The sequence below is a fragment of the Salmo trutta genome, chromosome 18 (genome assembly GCF_901001165.1).
Source record: "Salmo trutta chromosome 18, fSalTru1.1, whole genome shotgun sequence".
Lineage (NCBI taxonomy): Eukaryota > Metazoa > Chordata > Actinopteri > Salmoniformes > Salmonidae > Salmo > Salmo trutta.
The window spans coordinates 8,075,224-8,096,559 of record NC_042974.1 but is presented as its reverse complement, the minus strand read 5'-3'; the positions used below and the strand labels follow the sequence as shown (position 1 = coordinate 8,096,559).

At 43.2% G+C, this 21,336-nt stretch overlaps 1 protein-coding gene across 17 annotated transcripts in view; it reads right to left on the bottom strand.

Annotated features, from left to right (window-relative positions):
- LOC115152808 (neurexin-1a) overlaps nucleotides 1-21,336 on the bottom strand; it is a 758,004-nt gene that overhangs the window by 680,103 nt on the left and 56,565 nt on the right. For 7 of the 17 annotated variants that reach the window (XM_029697630.1, XM_029697639.1, XM_029697633.1 and 4 more), the window contains one exon: nucleotides 20,020-20,049. In XM_029697630.1, the coding sequence (XP_029553490.1) occupies nucleotides 20,020-20,049 (30 nt within the window). Of the gene's footprint in view, nucleotides 1-18,242; nucleotides 18,294-19,028; nucleotides 19,038-20,019; nucleotides 20,050-21,336 lie in introns of all 17 variants that reach the window. The other 10 variants (XM_029697621.1, XM_029697623.1, XM_029697634.1 and 7 more) reach the window with 5 other exon arrangements.

The following is a 21,336-nucleotide window of genomic DNA, read 5'->3' as shown; positions in this document are numbered from 1 at the left end:
GTCGTGGCTGAACGACGACAATAGGAACATACAGCTGGCGGATTATACACTATCGGCAGGATGAGACAGCAGCCTCTTGTAAGACATAGGGCAGGGGCCTATGCATTTATGTAAACAACAGCTGGTGCACGATATCTAAGGAAGTCTCGAGGTTTTGCTCGCCTGAGGTAGAGTATCTCATGATAAGCTGTAGACCACACTATCTACCTAGAAAGTTTTCATCTGTATTTCTCGCAGCTGTCTACATACCATGACAGACCGATGCTGGCACAAAAACTGCACTCAATGAGCTGTATACTGCCATAAGCAAACAGGAAAACACTCATCCAGAGGCGGCGCTCCTAGTAACCGGGGACTTTAATGCAGGGAAAATTAATTCAGTTTTACCTTATTTTTGTCAACATGCTAAATGTGCAACGAGAAGGAAAAAAATCTAGACACCTTTACTACACACACGGAGACGTGTAAAAAGCTCTCCGTTGCCCTCCATTTGGCAAATCTGACCATAATTATATGTGCCTGATTTCTGCTTACAAGCACAAATTAAAGCAGGAAGCACCAGTGGCACGGTCAATAAAAAAGTGGTCAGTTGAAGTAGATGCTAAACTACAGGACTGATTTGCTAGCACAGACTGGAATATGATCTGGGATTCTTCCAATGGCATTGAGGAGCACACCACATCAGTCACTGGCTTTATTAATAAGTGCATCGAGGACGTCCTCCCAACAGTGTCTGTACGTACATACCCCAAACAGAAGCCATGGATTACAGGCAACATTCGCACTGCGCTAATGGGTAGAGTTGCCACTTTCAAGGAGCGGGACTCTAACATGGAAGCTTATTAGAAATCCCGCTATGCCCTCCAACGAACCATCAAATAGGCAAAGCGTCAACACAGAATTAAGATTTATCGTACTACACCGGCTCCAATGCTCGTTGGATGTGGCAGGGCCTGCAAACTATTACAGACTACAAAGGGAAGCACAGTCGAGAGCTGCCAAGTGACACGAGCCTATCAGAAGAGCAAAATAACTTCTATGCTCGCTTCGAGGCAAGTAACACCGAAACATGCATGGCAGCATCAGCTGTTCTGAACGACTGTGTGATCACACTCTCCGCAGCCAATGTGGGTAAGACCTTTAAACAGGTCAACATTCACAAGGCCACAGGGCCAGACGGATTACCAGGACGTGTACTCCGAACATGCACTGAACAACTGTCAAGTGTCTTCACTGACATGTTCAACCTCTCCATGTCCGAGTCTGTAATACCAACATGTTTCAAGCAGACCACCATAGTCCCTGTGCCCAAGAACACTATGGTAACCTGCCTAAATGACTACAGACCCGTAGCAATCATGTCTGTGGCCATGACATGCTTTGAAAGGTTAAACATGGCTCAAATCAACACCATTATCCTGGAAACCCTAGACCCATTCTAATTTGCATACCGCACCATCAGATCCACAGATGATGCAATCTCTATTGCACTCCACACTGCCCTTTCACACCTGGACAAAAGGAACACCTTTGTGAGAATGCTATTCATTGACTACAGCTCAGCGTTCAACACCATAGTGCCTCAAATCCCATCACTAAGCTAAGGACCCTGGAACTAAACATGCCCCTCTCGAACTAGATCCTGGACAACCAGACGGGCCGCCCCAGATGGTAAGGGTAGGTAACAACACATTTTCCATGCTGATCTTCAACACGGGGGCCCCTCAGGGGTGAGTGCTCAGTCCCCTCCTGTACTCCCTGTTCACTCATGACTGCACGGCTAGGCACAACTTCAACACCATCATTACATTTGCTGATGACAGAACAGTTATAGGCCTGACCACCGACAATGATGACAGCCTATAGGCAGGAATTCAGAGACCTGACCATGTGGTGCAAGGACAACAACCTCTCCCTCAATGTGATCAAGACAAAGGAGATGATTGTGGACTACAGAAAAAGTAGGACAGCCATTCTCATCGACGGGGCTGTAGTGGAGCAGGTTGAGAGCTTCAAGTTCCTTGGCGTCCACGTCACCAACAAACTAACATGGTCCAAGCACACCAATACAGTCGTGAAGAGGGCACAACAAAATCTATTCCCCCTCAGGAGTCTGAAAAGACTAGGCATGGGTCCTCAGATCCTCAAAAGGTTTTACAGCTGCAGCATCGAGAGCATCCTGATGGGTTGCATCACTGCCTGGTATGGCAACTGCTCGGCATCTGACCGCAAGGCACTACAGAGGGTAGTGTGTACGGCCAAGTACATCACCGGGGCCAAGCTTCCTGCCATCCAGGACCTCTATACCAGGCGGTGTCAGAGGAAGGCCCTAAAAATTGTCAAAGACTCCAGCCACCCTAGTCATAGACTGCTCTCGCTGCTACCGCACGGCAAGCGGTACAGGAGCACCAAGTCTAGGTCCAAGAGGCTCCTAAATAGCTTCTACTGCCAAGCCATAAGACTCCTGAACAGCTAATCAAATGGCTACCAAGACTATTTGCAATGCCCCCTCCCCCCTTCTCTGGAATGCTGCTGCTACTCTCTGTTATTATCTATGAATAGTCACTTTAATAACTCTACCTACATGTACTATACATATTGCCTCAATTACCTCAACACCGGTGCCACCGCACATTTACTCTGTACCGGTACCCCTTGTGTAGAGCCTCGCTATTGTTATTTACTTTAATTATTTGTTATTCTTATCTATTAGTTTTTTTAGTTTTTTTCTTAAAACTGCTATGTTGATTAAGGGCTTGTGAGTAAGCATTTCACTATAAGGTCTACACCTGTTGTATTCCGCGCATGTGACAAATAACATTTCATTTGATTTTGATTTGATTGAGGATGGACGGACGGACGGACAGAGGAATAGGGAATATAATTGTTCAACCATTTATTGATTAATTGATTAATATATTGGATAATTAAAAGTAGTAGCTGACCCAAACGGAGACAATACATAATGGGGTGCAAAGGAGCAAAATAAATAAATAAATAAATACAGAAGGGGAAGGGGTAGTTGTTTGGGCTAAATTATAGATGGGCTATGTACAGGTGCAGTGATCTGTGAGCTGCTCTGACAGCTGGTGCTTTAACCTAGTGAGGGAGATAAGGGTTTCCAGTTTCAGAGATTTTTGTAATTCGTTCCAGTCATTGGCAGCAGAGAACTGGAAGGAGAGACGGCCAAAGGAGGAATTGGCTTTGGGGGTGACCAGAGAGATATACCTGCTAGAGCGTGTGCTACAGGTGGGTGCTGCTATGGTGACCAGTGAGCGGAGATAAGGGGGGACATTACCTAGCAGGGTCTTGTAGATGACCTGGAGTCAGTGGGTTTGGCGACGAGTATGAAGCGAGGGCCAGCCAACGAGAGCGTACAGGTCGCAGTGGTGGGTAGTATATGGGGCTTTGGTGACAAAACGGATGGCACTGTGATAGACTGCATCCAGTTTATTGAGTAGGGTATTAGAGACTATTTTTAAATGACGTCGCCGAAGTCGAGGATCAGTAAGATGGTCAGTTTTACGAGGGTATGTTTGGCAGCATGAGTGAAGGATGCTTTGTTGCAAAATAGGAAGCCGATTCTAGATTTAACTTTGGATTGGAGATGTTTGATGTGAGTCTGGAAGGAGAGCTTACAGTCTAACCAGACACCTAGGTATTTGCAGTTGTCCACATATTCTAAGTCAGAACCAGTCCAGAGTAGTGATGCTGGACGGGCGAGCAGGTGCAGGCAGCGATCGGTTGAAGAGCATGCATTTCGTTTTACTTGTATTTAAGAGCAGTTGGCCACGGAAGGAGAGTTGTATGGCATTGAAGCTCGTCTGGAGGGTTGTTAATACAGTGTCCAAAGAAGGGCCAGAAGTATACAGAATGGTGTCGTCTGCGTAGAGGAGGATCAGAGACTCATCAGCAGCAAGGGCGACATCAATGATGTATACAGAGAAAAGAGTTGGCTCAAGAATTGAACCCTGTGGCACCCCCATAGAGACTACCAGCGGCCCGGACAACAGGCCATCCGATCTGACACATTGAACTCTATCAGAGAAGTAGTTGGTGAACCAGGCGAGGCAATCATTTGAGAAATCAAGGCTATTGAGTCTGCCGATGAGGATGTGGTGATTGACAGAGTCGAAAGCCTTGGCCAGGTCAATGAATACGGCAGCACAGTATTGTTTCTTATAGATGGCAGTTACGATATTGTTTAGGACCTTGAGCGTGGCTGAGGTGCACCCATGACCAGCTCTGAAACCAGATTGCATAGCGGAGAAGGTGCGGTGGGATTCGAAATGGTCGGTAATCTGTTTGTTGACTTGGCTTTCGAAGACCTTAGAAAGGCAGGGTAGGATAGATATAGGTCTGTAGCAGTTTGGGTCAAGAGTGTCCCCTCCTTTGAAGAGGGGGATGACAGCAGCTGCTTTCCAATCTTTTGGAATCTCAGACGACACGAAAGAGAGGTTGAACAGGCTAGTAATAGGGGTTGAAAATTTTCTGCAGATCATTTTAGAAAGAAAGGGTCCAGATTGTCTAGCCCGGCTGATTTGTAGGGGTCCAGATTTTGCAGCTCTTTCAGAACATCAGCTGACTGAATTTGGGAGAAGGAGAAATGAGGAAGGCTTGGGCGAGTAGCTGTGGGGGGTGCAGTGCTGTTGACCGTGGTAGGGGTAGCCAGGTGGAAAGTATGGCCAGCCGTAGACATTTTTTTTATTGAAATTCTCAATTTTGGCTTTTCAGGGAAGTTAGAAACCAATATACACAGGCAGTAAGAAAAGCCAAGGCTAGATTTTTTGTGTGGATTTATCGGAGGTGACAGAGTTTCCTATCCTTAGTGCAGTGGGCAGCTGGGAGGAGGGGCTCTTATTTTCCATGGACTTTACAGTGTCCCAGAACTTTTTTGAGTTTGTGTCGCAGGAAGCACATTTCTGCTTGAAAAATCTAGCCTTGGCTTTTCTTACTGCCTGTTTATATTGGTTTCAAACTTCCCTGAAAAGTTGCATATCACGGGGGCTGTTCGATGCTAACGCCGAACGCCACAGGATGTTTTTGTGTTGGTTAAGGGCAGTCAGGTCTGGAGAGAACCAAGGGCTATATCTGTTCCTGGTTCTAAATTTATTGAATGGGGCATGCTTATTTAAGATGGTGAGGAAGGCATTTTAAAAATAACTCTCTACGTTTTTTCAGGAAATGCCGCTCCGTCTCAGTCTCTGCTGTTGTGCAGTGGTTGCACAGCCTTTCCTCTACAGGGAGCCAGGTTTTCCTGTGTCTTCCCTTCTCAATGGCAAGGCTGTGTGTGCTCTCTCTCTCTCTCTCTCTCTCTCTCTCTCTCTCTCTCTCTGCGTAATGAGTGTGGATGATGCAATTAAGATAAAAATCACTTTATTGGTCAAATACATACAATTTCAAACCTTCCGACAGACAGACAGACAGACAGACAGACAGACAGACAGACAGACAGACAGACAGACAGACAGACAGACAAATATATAAAGTATACAGATATTGGAGAGGTGTGGGGGGCTGCCACACTGGGCAGCCCCACTGTATTATAGCCATACTGGGAGCTGCTGTTACAGGTGTTTAAAAGCCTTGCACAAGGGCAAAACAGCAGGAAAAGGCTGTTTCCAGCTCGCTATAATCATACTGTACAATAACCATATTGTACTATATCCATACTGTACTATAACCATACTGAAATATAACCATACTGTATTATAACCATACTGTATTATAGCCATACTGTACTATAACCATACTGTACTATAACCATACTGTACTATAACCAGACTGTACTATATCCATACTGTATTATATCCATACTGTATTATATACATACTGTAGTATAACCATACTGTACTATAACCATGTACTATAACCATACCCTGAGTATGAAACCGTCCCCACAGGGATTTATGGGATACAGCCCGAATTAAAATGGGAGGAAGTAATCGAGCAGATTTCACAATTTATCAGTCATCCCATTGGTCAGACTACCACAAACATCCTTCCAGGCTGAGGTCCGTCACTCAGAGGAAGATCAAATCGATTATTTGTCTGGATAGGCCAGAAAATGTGACAATTCACTCCCTATGCAAATGTGGGGTCTGAAACATTACACTTCAAGTCAGCTCTTCTGACAGAGTGGTAAGGAGTGCAGACAGCTTTCTGGTATTATAAAGCATGGGACCCTACAACGTTCACAGAGCACTTTGTCGAACAAAATGTTAGTGGGAACCGGTCAAATTTCCCCATATAGGGGACTTCACAACTAAGATGTTTAATTGTCTAGGTTGGGCTCTGCATCAAGAGGGGAGTGAGTGAGTGAGTGTGTGTGTGTGTGTGTGTGTGTGTGTGTGTGTGTGTGTGTGTGTGTGTGTGTGTGTGTGTGTGTGTTTAAACAGCATATGAAAATATGAATCGTGGCCTTCGGGTATTCAAATACTGTAGCGCATTTGCTCAGTTCTGCAAGTCATGATTCAAGCAATATTCATAATTTCTTTAAGGTATTGAGAGTTTAGCTGAAAGAGGAAGTTGGAGAGAGGATGGTGGAACAACAGGGACAGAATGGAGGGGAAAAGACAGAGAGAGATAGAGAGGAAGAAACTGAGGGTCCCTTTAAAAGACTGGTTTTGTCCCTCAGTCGCCTCAAGTTGGTAACAGAGAGAGGAGATGCGTGGCTGGGTTGAAAGTCTCCCAGCTAAAGAATGGTTCTGTCACTCAGGAGATGTTGGTCTTCAGCGTAATGACTTTTGGTGCAGGCCTACAGTGTGTGTGTGTGTGTGTGTGTGTGTGTGTGTGTGTGTGTATACACCTCTTGAGACAAATTGCTGCTGACCCAGGTGGATATTCCAGGGCAGGGAGACTCGATTGGAGATGGACTATTCAATTTTCTCACAGGGAGCCTTGCCATTTACCTGCATGCCTCATTGCAAATACATCATTGGCCTCTACAAAACATAAAAAAACCTGAGGAAATGGTTTCAACAGGGTACTGAACTCAAAATCAATGTCTAACTACTTTCCAAAGAACCATGTACACAATTGCGCTATTCAAATTCAAGTTGAAAATTAATTTGAAATAATAATGGATGGCAGGACAAACCTCCTTGAGATATCCTCGATTTCCAAGTCAACAGGTATAGGTTTGAATTGATTTACAGCATTGCACAGGCAAGAGGAAAGTGAGCAACAAAAATATAACTAAAAGATGATTTGCTGCCTTGAGAACACTCCTTCTTCTTTCTGCTCTGCCTGTCTCACATGGCACAGTAAACAGCCCTACTCTCTGTCTCACATGGCACAGTAAACAGCCCTACTGTCTGTCTCACATGGCACAGTAAACAGCCCTACTCTCTGTCTCACATGGCACAGTAAACAGCCCTACTGTCTGTCTCACATGGCACAGTAAACAGCCCTACTGTCTGTCTCACATGGCACAGTGAACGGCCCTACTGCCTGTCTCACATGGCACAATGAACAGCCCTACTCTCTGTCTCACATGGCACAGTGAACGGCCCTACTGCCTGTCTCACATGGCACAATGAACAGCCCTACTCTCTGTCTCACATGGCACAGTGAACGGCCCTACTGCCTGTCTCACATGGCACAATGAACAGCCCTACTCTCTGTCTCACATGGCACAATGAACAGCCCTACTGTCTGTCTCACATGGCACAGTAAACAGCCCTACTGTCTGTCTCACATGGCACAGTAAACAGCCCTACTGTCTGTCCGACATGGCACAGTGAACAGCCCTAGTGCCTGTCTCACATGGCACAGTGAACAGCCCTACTCTCTGTCTCACATGACACAGTAAACAGCCCTACTGTCTGTCTCACATGGCACAGTAAACAGCCCTACTGTCTGTCTCACATGGCACAGTGAACGGCCCTACTGCCTGTCTCACATGGCACAATGAACAGCCCTACTCTCTGTCTCACATGGCACAGTGAACGGCCCTACTGCCTGTCTCACATGGCACAATGAACAGCCCTACTCTCTGTCTCACATGGCACAGTAAACAGCCCTACTGTCTGTCTCACATGGCACAGTGAACAGCCCTACTGCCTGTCTCACATGGCACAGTAAACAGCCCTACTGTCTGTCTCACATGGCACAGTAAACAGCCATACTGCCTGTCTCACATGGCACAATGAACAGCCCTACTGTCTGTCTCACATGGCACAGTGAACAGCCCTACTGTCTGTCTCACATGGCACAGTAAACAGCCCTACTGTCTGTCTCACATGGCACAGTAAACAGCCCTACTTCCTGTCTCACATGGCACAGTGAACAGCCCTACTGCCTGTCTCACATGGCACAGTAAACAGCCCTACTGCCTGTCTCACATGGCACAGTGAACAGCCCTACTGTCTGTCTCACATGGCACAGTAAACAGCCCTACTGTCTGTCTCACATGGCACAGTAAACAGCCCTACTGTCTGTCTCACATGGCACAGTAAACAGCTCTACTGTCTGTCTCACATGGCACAATGAACAGCCCTAGTGCCTGTCTCACATGGCACAGTTAACAGCCCTACTGTCTGTCTCACATGGCACAGTGAACAGCCCTACTGCCTGTCTCACATGGCACAGTAAACAGCCCTACTGCCTGTCTCACATGGCACAGTGAACAGCCCTACTATCTGTCTCACATGGCACAGTGAACAGCCCTACTGCCTGTCTCACATGGCACAGTGAACAGCCCTACTGCCTGTCTCACATGGCACAGTGAACAGTGACAAATCAAATTGTATTTGTCACGTGCTGAATACAACAGGTGTAGACCTTATCGTGAAATGCTTACTTACAAGCCCTTAACCAACAATGTTCAAGAAAAAGAGATAAGAAAATATTTACAAAATAAAGTAAAGTAAAAAATAAAATAAGAAGTAACACAAAGTAACAATAACGAGGCTATATACAGGGGGTTCCGGTACCTATTCAACGTGAGGGGGTACAGGTAAGTTGAGGGAATTTGTACATGTATGTAGGGGTAAAGTGATTGTGGTATCATTCCAGGCGCCGAAGGATAATACGATAAGATCTTGTAATGTGCATGATGGTAATTTTCTTTTACAGTCAAGGCACCAGGTCAACCATTGAAAAACCAGGAAGAAAAATGAAGAAAAAAAGGGAAGAAAGGATAAAAAAGAAGGTTAGAGTCCTATCCAGATATACAGTAAGTGGGGGATAGATTCCTATCCAGATATACAGTAAGTGGAGGATAGATTCCTATCCAGATATACAGTAAGTGGAGATTAGATTCCTATCCAGATATACAGTAAGTGGAGGTTAGATTCTTATCCAGATATACAGTAAGTGGAGATTAGATTCCTATCCAGATATACAGTAAGTGGAGGTTAGATTCCTATCCAGATATACAGTAAGTGGAGGTTAGATTCCTATCCAGATATACAGTAAATGGAGGATAGATTCTTATCCAGATATACAGTAAGTGGGGGATAGATTCCAATCCAGATATACAGTAAGTGGAGGATAGATTCCTATCCAGATATACAGTAAGTGGAGGATAGATTCCTATCCAGATACAGTAAGTGGAGGATATATTCTTATCCAGATATACAGTAAGTCGAGGATAGATTCTTATCCAGATATACAGTAAGTGGAGGATAGATTCCTATCCAGATATACAGTAAATGAAGGATAGATTCCTATCCAGATATACAGTAAATGAAGGATAGATTCCTATCCAGATATACAGTAAATGAAGGATAGATTCCTATCCAGATATACAGTAAGTGGAGGATAGATTCCTATCCAGATATACAGTAAATGAAGGATAGATTCCTATCCAGATATACAGTAAATGAAGGATAGATTCCTATCCAGATATACAGTAAATGAAGGATAGATTCCTATCCAGATATACAGTAAGTGGAGGATAGATTCCTATCCAGATATTCAGTAAGTGGAGGATAGATTCCTATCCAGATATACAGTAAGTGGAGGATAGATTCCTATCCAGATATACAGTAAGTGGAGGATAGATTCCTATCCAGATATACAGTAAGTGGAGGATAGATTTTTATCCAGATATACAGTAAGTGGAGGATAGATTCCTATCCAGATATTCAGTAAATGAAGGATAGATTATATCCAGATATACAGTAAGTGGAGGATTTTTATCCAGATATACAGTAAGTGGAGGATAGATTCCTCTCCAGATATACAGTAAGTGGAGGATAGATTCCTCTCCAGATATACAGTAAGTGGAGGATTTTTATCCAGATATACAGTAAGTGGAGGATAGATTTTTATCCAGATATACAGTAAGTGGAGGATAGATTCTTATCCAGATATACAGTAAGTGGAGGATAGATTCCTCTCCAGATATACAGTAAGTGGAGGATTTTTATCCAGATATACAGTAAGTGGAGGATAGATTTTTATCCAGATATACAGTAAGTGGAGGATAGATTCTTATCCAGATATACAGTAAGTGGAGGATAGATTCCTCTCCAGATATACAGTAAGTGGAGGATAGATTCCTCTCCAGATATACAGTAAGTGGAGGATAGATTCCTCTCCAGATATACAGTAAGTGGAGGATAGATTCTTATCCAGATATACAGTAAGTGGAGGATAGATTCTTATCCAGATATACAGTAAGTGGAGGATAGATTCCTCTCCAGATATACAGTAAGTGGAGGATAGATTCTTATCCAGATATACTGTAAGTGGAGGATAGATTTTTATCCAGATATACTGTAAGTGGAGGCTCCATTTTTTTCAATTTTAGGTCAGATTATTCCTTTATTTTCAGGGCAGTGTCACAATATGAGTCCCAAATGGCACCCTATTCATATAGGTCTCTCATCAAAAGTAGTGCAATAAACAGTTAAGTGGATAGGTTGCCATTTGGGTTGCAAAAACAGGCATCGACCAGAAGTATTGATCCACACCAGATGTCCTTCCAGGCCAAGCTAGGAAGAGGCAGCCGAGCTGCTCTCAGAACGATCCAACTCCAACATTATATTTATTTTGTGCTACAACTGTTCTATTTTCTCTCTCTCTCTCTCTCTCTCTCTCTCTCTCTCTCTCTCTCTCTCTCAGGTTTAGGAGGAGAGGAATTTATATTATTGTCATCAATTTACACTACATATATTTTAACCCTTGTGCTTTGCTGTGTAAAAAATAAGTATATTGTGGCATGGGTCAGATTGACCCGCACAGTTACACACTCAAGACAGACAAAGAATCAAGTAAAAACAGGCCAAACTTTATTTTGTCTTGTCAGACCTTTCAGAAAGAAGGAATACAAGAACATTTGATTTAAAAAAAAAACTCTATATTTAAGTTTTTCCTTTCTCACAAACAAGCATTTTCTGTTTGGAGCTCATTTTGGATTGTCTGTGTCAGAGATCTGCTGCTCCCTGCGAAGGAGAAGCTTGGGAAAGCTAATTTTCACTCAAACATAATTATAAAAGTGCAACCAGAACCAGTCAAATCAAAATATTTCAAAGGCACTTTCTTATTTTGGACCAGTGCAAATATCTATACACATGAAAGCCTCCTGGTCAAAATGACCCACAACATCATGTTGTATACAAAATCTACACAGACATTCCACAACACATCAGTGTCTATATTTTGAAGTTAGGTTCATGACCCTAAATGAGGAAAAGTAATTTAATTTAATGGAGAAAAAGAGAGATTAACTAGTATTTTAGACAACTCAAGTGGAAATGGGTCAAATTGACACGTAGCATAATAGGAGGGTTAAGAGGGGGGTCATTCAAAAATAATAATTGAAATTATGTGAAGTAAATTGTGTAGGGCTAATCCCACCCTGAGATTGGCTGGAGTTAGAATGGAGCTAATGTAGCAGTTTTTAGCTTCACGAGGATGTGTGCAGGGCTAATCCCACCCTGAGATTCGATGGAGTTAGAATGGAGCTAATGTAGCAGTCTTTAGCTTCACAAGGATGTGTGCAGGGCTAATCCCACCCTGAGATTGGATGGAGTTAGAATGGAGCTAATGTAGCAGTTTTTAGCTTCACGAGGATGTGTGCAGGGCTAATCCCACCCTGAGATTGGATGGAGTTAGAATGGAGCTAATGTAGCAGTCTTTAGCTTCACAAGGATGTGTGCATGTGTGTGTGGCTAAATGATATATCGAGTATCCCAGTATCTCCTCCCTCTCTCCCTCTCCCTTTCCCTCTCAGCACCACTCAAGGAGTTAGTATCTCCTCAAGGAGTCAGTATCTCCTCCAGGAGTCAGTATCTCCTCCCTCTCCATTTCCCTCTCTTTATTTCTCTCTCTTTCTCAGCTTCAGTGTTTAACACCACCTCTGAATCTATCAAATCAAAGTGTCTTGCTAGATAGAGTGAAACACTGCTCTGGTTATAGAGTGGGCCAGGTGCAGTAGGCACAAGAAGGTAGGAATGTTAAAACAGTGCAAGCATCAAATTGCTCAGACCTTCCTTTTCTTTCATTATCTCTGAATTGGCGGTTGACGATGTAATCAACATGGGACCCATGGGGTTCAGAAGCACTGAAGGCATCACACATATCACACTTACAGTGGTAGGAAAAAGTTCCATAGTAAGAGACAGTTCTATAGTGAGAGACAGCTGGGAAGAAGCTGGTTGGCTTCCGTAGTTCAAATGCATCTCAAAAAAGGATTGTATTATATTAAACCACCCAACTATTCTGTATTAGAGTAACACCATGAAGACCACTGCTGTTTTCAGCCAGAGCACTAAAGACTAACTCCCACTTCAGAGGGAAACTCTCCAGGTTCCCTGTTACGCACGCTGTGTTCTCTTCGGCCTTACAAAGAAAATACAAGCCAAGTAAAATATGAAGTGAGGTTTAAGGATTCTTCTGAGACCATACGGCTACTGCAACAAGGACCTTTAGGAAGAATAAGGGGATTTGAGTACATACTGTACTTAAGCAAAATCAAGCCATAGTCCATGATGACAACTGTAATCCCCATCAACAAGCCGCTATGCAGAACGATATCATTGACGCAAAGCTTTCTAAATTAATTTAGCACTGTCTGCGTCCAAAATTAAACTATTTCCTATTCAGTGCTACATTACTTTTGACCATTTCCCATAGGGCTCTGGTCAAAAGTAGTGCACTATATAGGGAATAGGGTGTCATTTGGGATGAAAGCCAGTAAAAAGTTGTGAGGGTTTTAGTTTAATCATTCCGATGGGTTTGGACTCAAATGGACAGGCCGACTGAAAGGTCATAATCGCTAATCGCCTTTACTATGACAATGACGTCCTGAATATTTTGAAATATATAATCAGTTACAGTTTCTTCATTTCTTTATCCTTTTTTATGTGCTCATGTACTGCATCGAATATAAGAGCTCAGTCTCAAGACTTAAGAGCTCAGTCTCAAAAGACACCTAATAGAGAGATTGGCAAAGTACACATTTCCTAGGTCCTCCAGTTAGGTTTTTGTTGAGAAGCCAGTTCAGATCCTAGTTCCTCCAGTTAGGTTAATGTTGAGAAGCCGGTTCAGTTCCTAGTTCCTCCAGTTAGGTTTAAGTTTCTAGTTCCTACAGTTAGGTTTTGCTGAGAAGTGTGGCATTTTGGAGATTTAGAATGTCATGATTCATCCATCAGTCTACTACAGCAACATTCCACACCAGAGCTACACATGACATTACATACCAGCATTACATTTTTCTCCATAGCCACATATTGATTGATTGGAATGTTGAAAAAACTCCACCATAAGCATACACTCAATCTCCTCTTCTCTCTCACAACAGTCAAGGCTTTCTTTTCAAAACAAGTTGTGAGTCTTTAGAGTGATCTAAGAGCGGGAACATAAGAAATTTAAATTTATAAAAAAGAAATTTCAGATAAATAAATAAAATAGGTCAAGCAACATTTTCTGTAACAAAACCATCAGTAGAGTTGAAAATGCGATGGAAATCCATTTTTTTATATTTGCATGAAAATCTGTTGCCAACTGGATGGAAACCTAGCTAGTGACTAGATAAAAAAGTATGCCTAATTGAACAGGATTCAATCGCATTCAAATCGCTCACAAATACTGTAGATACCACTTGGATCTGACACATCCAGTTTGCATACAAACAAACAGACAAGCATGCAACATTTTAAAAGTGTTTCCCTAAATACAACCCAGTCATCCTTGGCACTGACAGACAAATCAATCTCTGAGGATTTACCTTCCATAATTAAAGATTTTCAAAAAAAATATTATCAAAAAAGATCATAACCATCAAAAGCAAATGAGACATTTTTTTAAAACTTAGTTTATTAGCAAAAGGCCAAGTAGTTCCTCTAAACCTGTTCTGTGTGCTAGCCTGGCCCTCCTGCCTGTAGGGCATGTTCTGTGTGCTAGCCTGGCATAGCCCTCCTGCCTATGGGGCCTGTTAGCCTGGCCTGCCTGTGTGTGCTAGCCTGGCCTGCCTGGCCTGTTCTGTGTGCTAGCCTGGCCTGGTCTGTGTGCTAGCCTGGCCTGCCTGGCCTGTTCTGTGTGCTAACCTGGCCTGCCTGGCCTGTTCTGTGTGCTAGCCTGGCCTGCCTGACCTGTTCTGTGTGCTAGCCTGGCCTGCCTGGCCTGTTCTGTGTGCTAGCCTGGCCTGTCTGGCCTGGTCTATGTGCTAGCCTGATCTGCCTGGCTGGTCTGTGTGCTAACCTGGCCTTTCTACCTGTTCTGTGTGTTAGCCTGGCTTGCCCTATATTGTAATACTTTTGACCAGGCTGTTATTTGGGACGAAGTCAATGGAAACTAGATTCTGAGACTCCAAGGGCAGCTTCACCAACACCGGAATCTGAATATATGTAAATGTTTACCTCACAAAGGACCTCCACATCTCAACAAACTGAAGTTAAACTGCACTACCAGAGCATAAATGAGTTGGAGTAATAGGACATTCTCAGAAGTTGTAACTACACTATTACAATGAATGGATAATGTAGGGGCCTAGCTAAGGGCTGTGCAAACATGTTGTACTAGTGTTATCAGATTAGATAAAACCAGATGAAAGGCCTGGATCTTCACAGCCTCACAACCCTGTACTGTAGATGCGATCCTACGCCTGTTTGCACACTCTGTATGAGACAGAGGACACACTCCATGGTGAAGGCCCAAAATTAGACTCAGTGTGTTGTGTCAGTTTTCTGCTATGTCAACACTTCTCTCCATCTCTACCCATGGCTCGCCTTCTGCCACCTCCAGGCTAGTACTGTCTGCTTCCAGATGGCATCCTATTCCCTTTATAGTGCACTACTTTTGACCAGAGCCCTGGTCTGTAGACTATACAGTACGTCACAACATGATGAGCTAGCCATGTGTATAGTCTACATTACGTTACATCCTGATGAGCTAGCCATGTGTATATTCTACAGTACGTCACATCCTGATGAGCTAGCCATGCGTATAGTCTACAGTACATCACATCCTGATGAGCTAGCCATGCGTATAGTCTACAGTACGTCACATCCTGATGAGCTAGCCATGCGTATAGTCTATAGTACGTCACAACATGATGAGCTAGCCATGTGTATAGTCTACAGTACGTCACAACATGATGAGCTAGCCATGTGTATAGTCTACAGTACGTCACAACATGATGAGCTAGCCATGTGTATAGTCTACAGTACGTCACATCCTCATGAGCTAGCCATGTGTATAGTCTACAGTACGTCACAACATGATGAGCTAGCCATGTGTATAGTCTACAGTACGTCACAACATGATGAGCTAGCCATGTGTATAGTCTACAGTACGTCACATCCTCATGAGCTAGCCATGTGTATAGTCTACAGTACGTCACAACATGATGAGCTAGCCATGTGTATGGTCTACAGTACGTCACAACATGATGAGCTAGCCATGTGTATAGTCTACAGTACGTCACAACATGATGAGCTAGCCATGTGTATAGTCTACAGTACATCACATCCTGATGAGCTAGCCATGTGTATAGTCTACAGTACGTCACAACATGATGAGCTAGCCATGTGTATGGTCTACAGTACGTCACAACCTGATGAGCTAGCCATGTGTATAGTCTACAGTATGTCACAACATGATGAGCTAGCCATGCGTATAGTCTACAGTACGTCACATCATGATGAGCAAGCCGTGCGTATAGTCTACAGTACGTCACATCCTACAGTTCTGAAGCCATAGACCTACAGTACACCTCTTGACTCGTTGGTTTTGACTTGACATATCCTTAAAATATGTTATTTTTCTGCGTAAAATGTGGCAAGATGCCAAGGTGTTGGTCTTACAAACATGTCATGGTAGGTGTACCATTATCACAAAAACCAAACAAAAAACCTTCAACCTTCATCCGAGTGGCACAGCGGTCTAAGGTACTGCATCTCAGTGCTAGAGGCGTCACTACAGACACCCTGGTTTGAATCCAGGCTGTATCACAACCGGCCGTGATTGGAAGTTCCATATGCAGGCGAACAATTAGCCTTGCGTCATCCGTGTTTGGCCGGTGTAGGCCGTCATTGTAAATAAGAATCTGTTCTTAACTGACTTGCCTAGATGAATAAAGGTTCAATAATTTTTTTTTAAATAATAGCTTGGTTCATGTAAGCAGCATTGTGCTATTACAACCAGATTTGAGCATTGTAAATCACATCCCATTCCTAGTGCAGATACTCAGACTCTCTAAGCACCATTTCATTCAGTTTTAGAGGCCACATCCCATTCCTAGTGCAGATCATCGGACTCTGAAAGCACCCTTTCATTCAGTTTTACAGGCAAGAGGGATTTCCTGCTAACAGCTTAGCTTCCTCCACTGTCCGACTGCCCCATACTGGGCTCAAACCAGTGATTCTCTGCTTTGCAACACACGTGACCGCCCTCCTTGATAACGTTCCAACGGCTTGAGCCACCCAAAAGGTACAGATTGGATAGCTCCATCCATGAGATTTCAAGATAGCTGTGGAGCGATCATAATGTTCGTTCTTAACTCCGTTACACTTGCAGACCAAATAAAATATTGAAAAAATGTGTACAAGCAATTTCAGAAAAAGCTAATTTGACCTCTTCAATATCCAGAGAAAAGATCAAAACAAGATGAATGAATGCGAAAAAATTTAATCATCCAATCTCTATGAACGGCCACATAACCTGAACCGCCATTACCAAATAAATAGCACTTACCTTAGTGAAGGGTAGTTGATCTTTGCACTGTTGCCCTGAGTGATTAAAGGAAAGTCCAAAATGTCTACTCTATGTGTGTTTTAGATCCAAATCATGTTCAATCGTGTGTAATGTACCTAGATATACAATCACAGTGAAAAATATTGATGTACTGCAGGCAATGGAAAGATAGATCCAAATCACAGATATCTGAAATGGTTCCTCATACATTTGATGAATTTATGAATATTGTGTCTATTTACCTGTACAAACTCATTTGATTTGACTTTCAATATTCATTGTATCATGCTCATTTTTTTTCATAAACACACCTCTTACCTGGCTTACTTATACAGTAATGCTAGTGTTCAGCCAGGTCACCCGTGATACAAGTCAGTATTTGACGTCCATCCATGTCTGAGGTCGTTGGGAGATGTGTAAACCGGCCACTAGGGGCAACAGTGAGCTCTTTTACCTTCAAGTAGGTTTAGTAAGCATCTGCCTCTAGTGCGAAAGGTTGCATGTTCAAATCCAGCAATAGAAAGTAGTTTTTTATATTTTTGTTTTAAGCCTATGCCAAAGTTAATGCCTGAACTTAACCCTAACCTTAAAAATGTGGAGATAATATCTTAACTTTAACTTAAACACTTGATTTGATAAACATTTGATAAACATGGATGAACATGATAATGTGAGAGCTTGTTGACAATATTACATGTGATTACAGGTGATAACATGAAAATAATTTATTTAGAATGGAAATAGAACACTGGAATGGATTTTCACAGTCCCACAATTCCTATAGTGTCAAAGGTCATGCCTTCAAAGTAATTTATGCCTAAAATACACACATCCCTACAGATAATAATACCTTGCTGAATTATCATTCATATTTTCACCTGCATATACATTTTCACCCACACAATCTACAAGCTGCTTAGATATCAACATTGTCTTTCATTGACGACTGTCAATCCAGCTCACGCGGCAGGACATGTCACATAACATAACTCCTATGGATGAAACAAACAAACCAAACGGTGACTTTCTCTTTAGACCTGCTTGTCTTGAATGGTCCAACTGTTAAGGAATCAAATGAACAAAGCAAAGCTGTTTACCTGGAATGCTCAGTAGGGACCTTCGAAGCCAACCTTCTCTTTCCCTCAGCCCTGGGTAGGAGAGGCAAACGGGCAGAGATCAGATGTCCACTTACCCTCTGTGGAGAGCGGCGCAGCAGCACAGCCAGCCAGGATAAGGTGCTTCCCAGCCCATGGGGTGCCCAGCCCATTGCCCGCTGCCCACAAAACTCAGGTTGGTCAGACACTGGGGCCAGATATAGCCTTTAACTCATCTCACCCCATTACCCATCAATACATTGAAAAAGATTAAGCATTACCGGTGGTCAGTGCTGCACTGGCATCAGGTACAAGCAGAGTGGAGTGGACATCACATATCCCCCCTTTGTGAATGTCTTTATGGTTTTAATGCATCAAGCAGAAATGAAACAATCCACTCCTCATCAAAAAGTGTGAGCTGACCGCAAAGTAAAAGCAGCAACCTACCTTGGGTACCATGACACACATACATTTTATATCGTAGCAGCATAAAGCAATGTAATAATGCTCATGACTTTACATGCTTAATGAAATCAGCATATAACGCCACAGACAGTGAACTTGAGACAGTCATGTGACTCCCATATAAGGCCACAGACAGTGGATTTGAGACAGTCGTGACTCCCATATAAGGCCACAGACAGCGGATTTGAGACAGTCGTGACTCCCATATAAGGCCACAGACAGTGGATTTGAGACAGTCGTGACTACCATATAAGGCCACAGACAGCGGATTTGAGACAGTCATGTGACTACATGCAGTTTGAGGAAGTAAAGTGTGGAGAGTACCTTTACTACCTAGGATAGTTGATGGAATGTTCCATGGAAGAACGCAGTTTCCAGACAAGAGGAGGAAGAGAGGAAGGAAAGACAGCCATAAGTGTCATGGTCATACTGACAGACAGCGAAGAAGGACCGAAGAACACAGAGTGGGTGCATCCAAAATTGAACCCTTTCCCTATATAGGGTTCTGGTCAAAATAAGTGCACTATATAGGGAATAAGGTGCCATTGGGGACACACAGAGAGAGGCACAATGGGATGAATATCATATCCAAGATGAGGTAAGAGATTGAAGAAAGGATGGCATGATGGAATGCTGGTGTGAGTGTCAGTATGGGGGGAGGGTACAAGTGAGCAATATTTCATTTCCGGCTCAGACTGAGTACTGCATGCTGGGAGATGAACATCAACCAGACTGCTGTGGAGAAGACGAGTCAGAAGATGTTTCCTAAATGGCACCCTGGGCCTTGGTTAACGGTAGTGCACTACATAGGGAACAGGGTGCCATTTGGGATGCAAAGAGAGACTGCCTTGGAAATGGAGAGAGGTTTTCAATCATCTAGCTCACTGTGGCTCACTGTCTGACTGCTAAAGCATTCCAGCAGCAAGGGTAATATAGAGGGGGTCTGATGTCCTATAGTAGCTACATCACAATCATGCATTATCTTCAGCATGTTTTGGTTTGGTTTTTATCATCACTTTGAAATGAATCACAGCATGATGGCATGATGAAACAGCCGGCCAAATGAGACAGAAGGTGAGTTTGAAACATACTGGCAAGAAAAATATGCGCATGTGCTGATTTGAGGCGATGATTCGAGAGGGGGGGGGGGTCAAGACAAAAAGGTTGGATGAACAAACCAAACCAAGCCATTCACTGTTGCAAACAGATCTGAAAAGCAGTTTTAAAAGCCCTGAGTACCCCAGCCAGCAGTAAGAGAAGCAGCAAAATAAGTCTTTGTATGGAGCACAAGGGGGGAGGGACCAAAGGAACATACCTTGGTCGCCCATCATCAAGTGTGCCAGACCTTAAAGGAAAACAAGAGCAAAGTCAGCAGAGAAACAGGGGATCACGGAGAGGCTAGGGCTGCCTCCCAAATAGCACCCTATTCTCTTTATAGACCACTACTGAGTGACCAGAGTCATATGAGCCCTTGCCAAAGTAGTGCACTATATAGGAAATAGGGTGTCATTTGGAACATATCCTACTGTAGGTCAAACTGACAGACAGGCATCTGTGTCTGGTAGATGCCTGTGGTATTTTGGGAGGTGTTGGGGAGTCAGGGTAGGGGCGAAGGGGGACGGAGAGTGAGGATGGGGTACAGTCAGACGAGGTTGGGTTAGGGTGATGAGCATGATTCCAACCAAGAGAGGTTGCAATGCGTCATCAGTCAGACTTACTAGAGTTAAATTAACAGTAATAATGTAGGTTAGTTGAGGTTCCATTTGTCTAAGATGGGCATCCTCTCAGAATGCTCAACCAGGTCCACCTGCTGTACCTACCTACCCCTAAAGCAATGGCCTGACTTTAACAAGGTTTTGCGATGTGAATCTCTTACAATGGATCCACATTTTTCTACATTCACTTTCAAAGATCCAGAGTATTTGTATAATAATATTATCAGTAATAGAAAGCTATTTGATTGGGCAGGGTCTGGTCATTTTCCCCTCCTTAATGCAAAGATGTAAGACACTATTGCAAATAAAGACAATATTTAGTGTTCAGTTCAGAGTTTGCTCTTTAAAGTTGTATTCAGTTGTTCACTATGACACTACTATCTCCTTGTAAATGGGAACAGGCTATTGCCTACTTCCCGCAGCTTGCAGAAACCATAAAATGTTTGTTCTATCCCTTCCAAACCATTAACTTATGTAATGTAGTGTATCAACAATAACCTGCAGAAAACGTATTTCAAACCAGTGGGAGATCCAAGGCATAGTTCGAACAGTGTAGTAGTAGCCTAAATACTTATCCACATCTTAACATACATTGCCTTCAGAAAGTGTTCAGACCCCTTGCTTTTTTCCACATTTTGTTACAATACAGCCTTATTCTAAAATGTATTAAATCGTTTTTTCCCCTCATCAATCTACTCACAACGCTAATTTATAATTAAAAAAACTGAAATGTACATATGTATTCATTTACATAAGTATTCAGACCCTTTACTCAGTACTTTGTTGAAGCATCTTTGGCAGCGACTACAGCCTCGAGTCTTCTTGGGTATGACGCTACAAGCTTGGCACACCTGTTTTTTATTTTACCTTTATTTAACTAGGCAAGTCAGTTAAGAACTGTGACGACCCTCCCACTC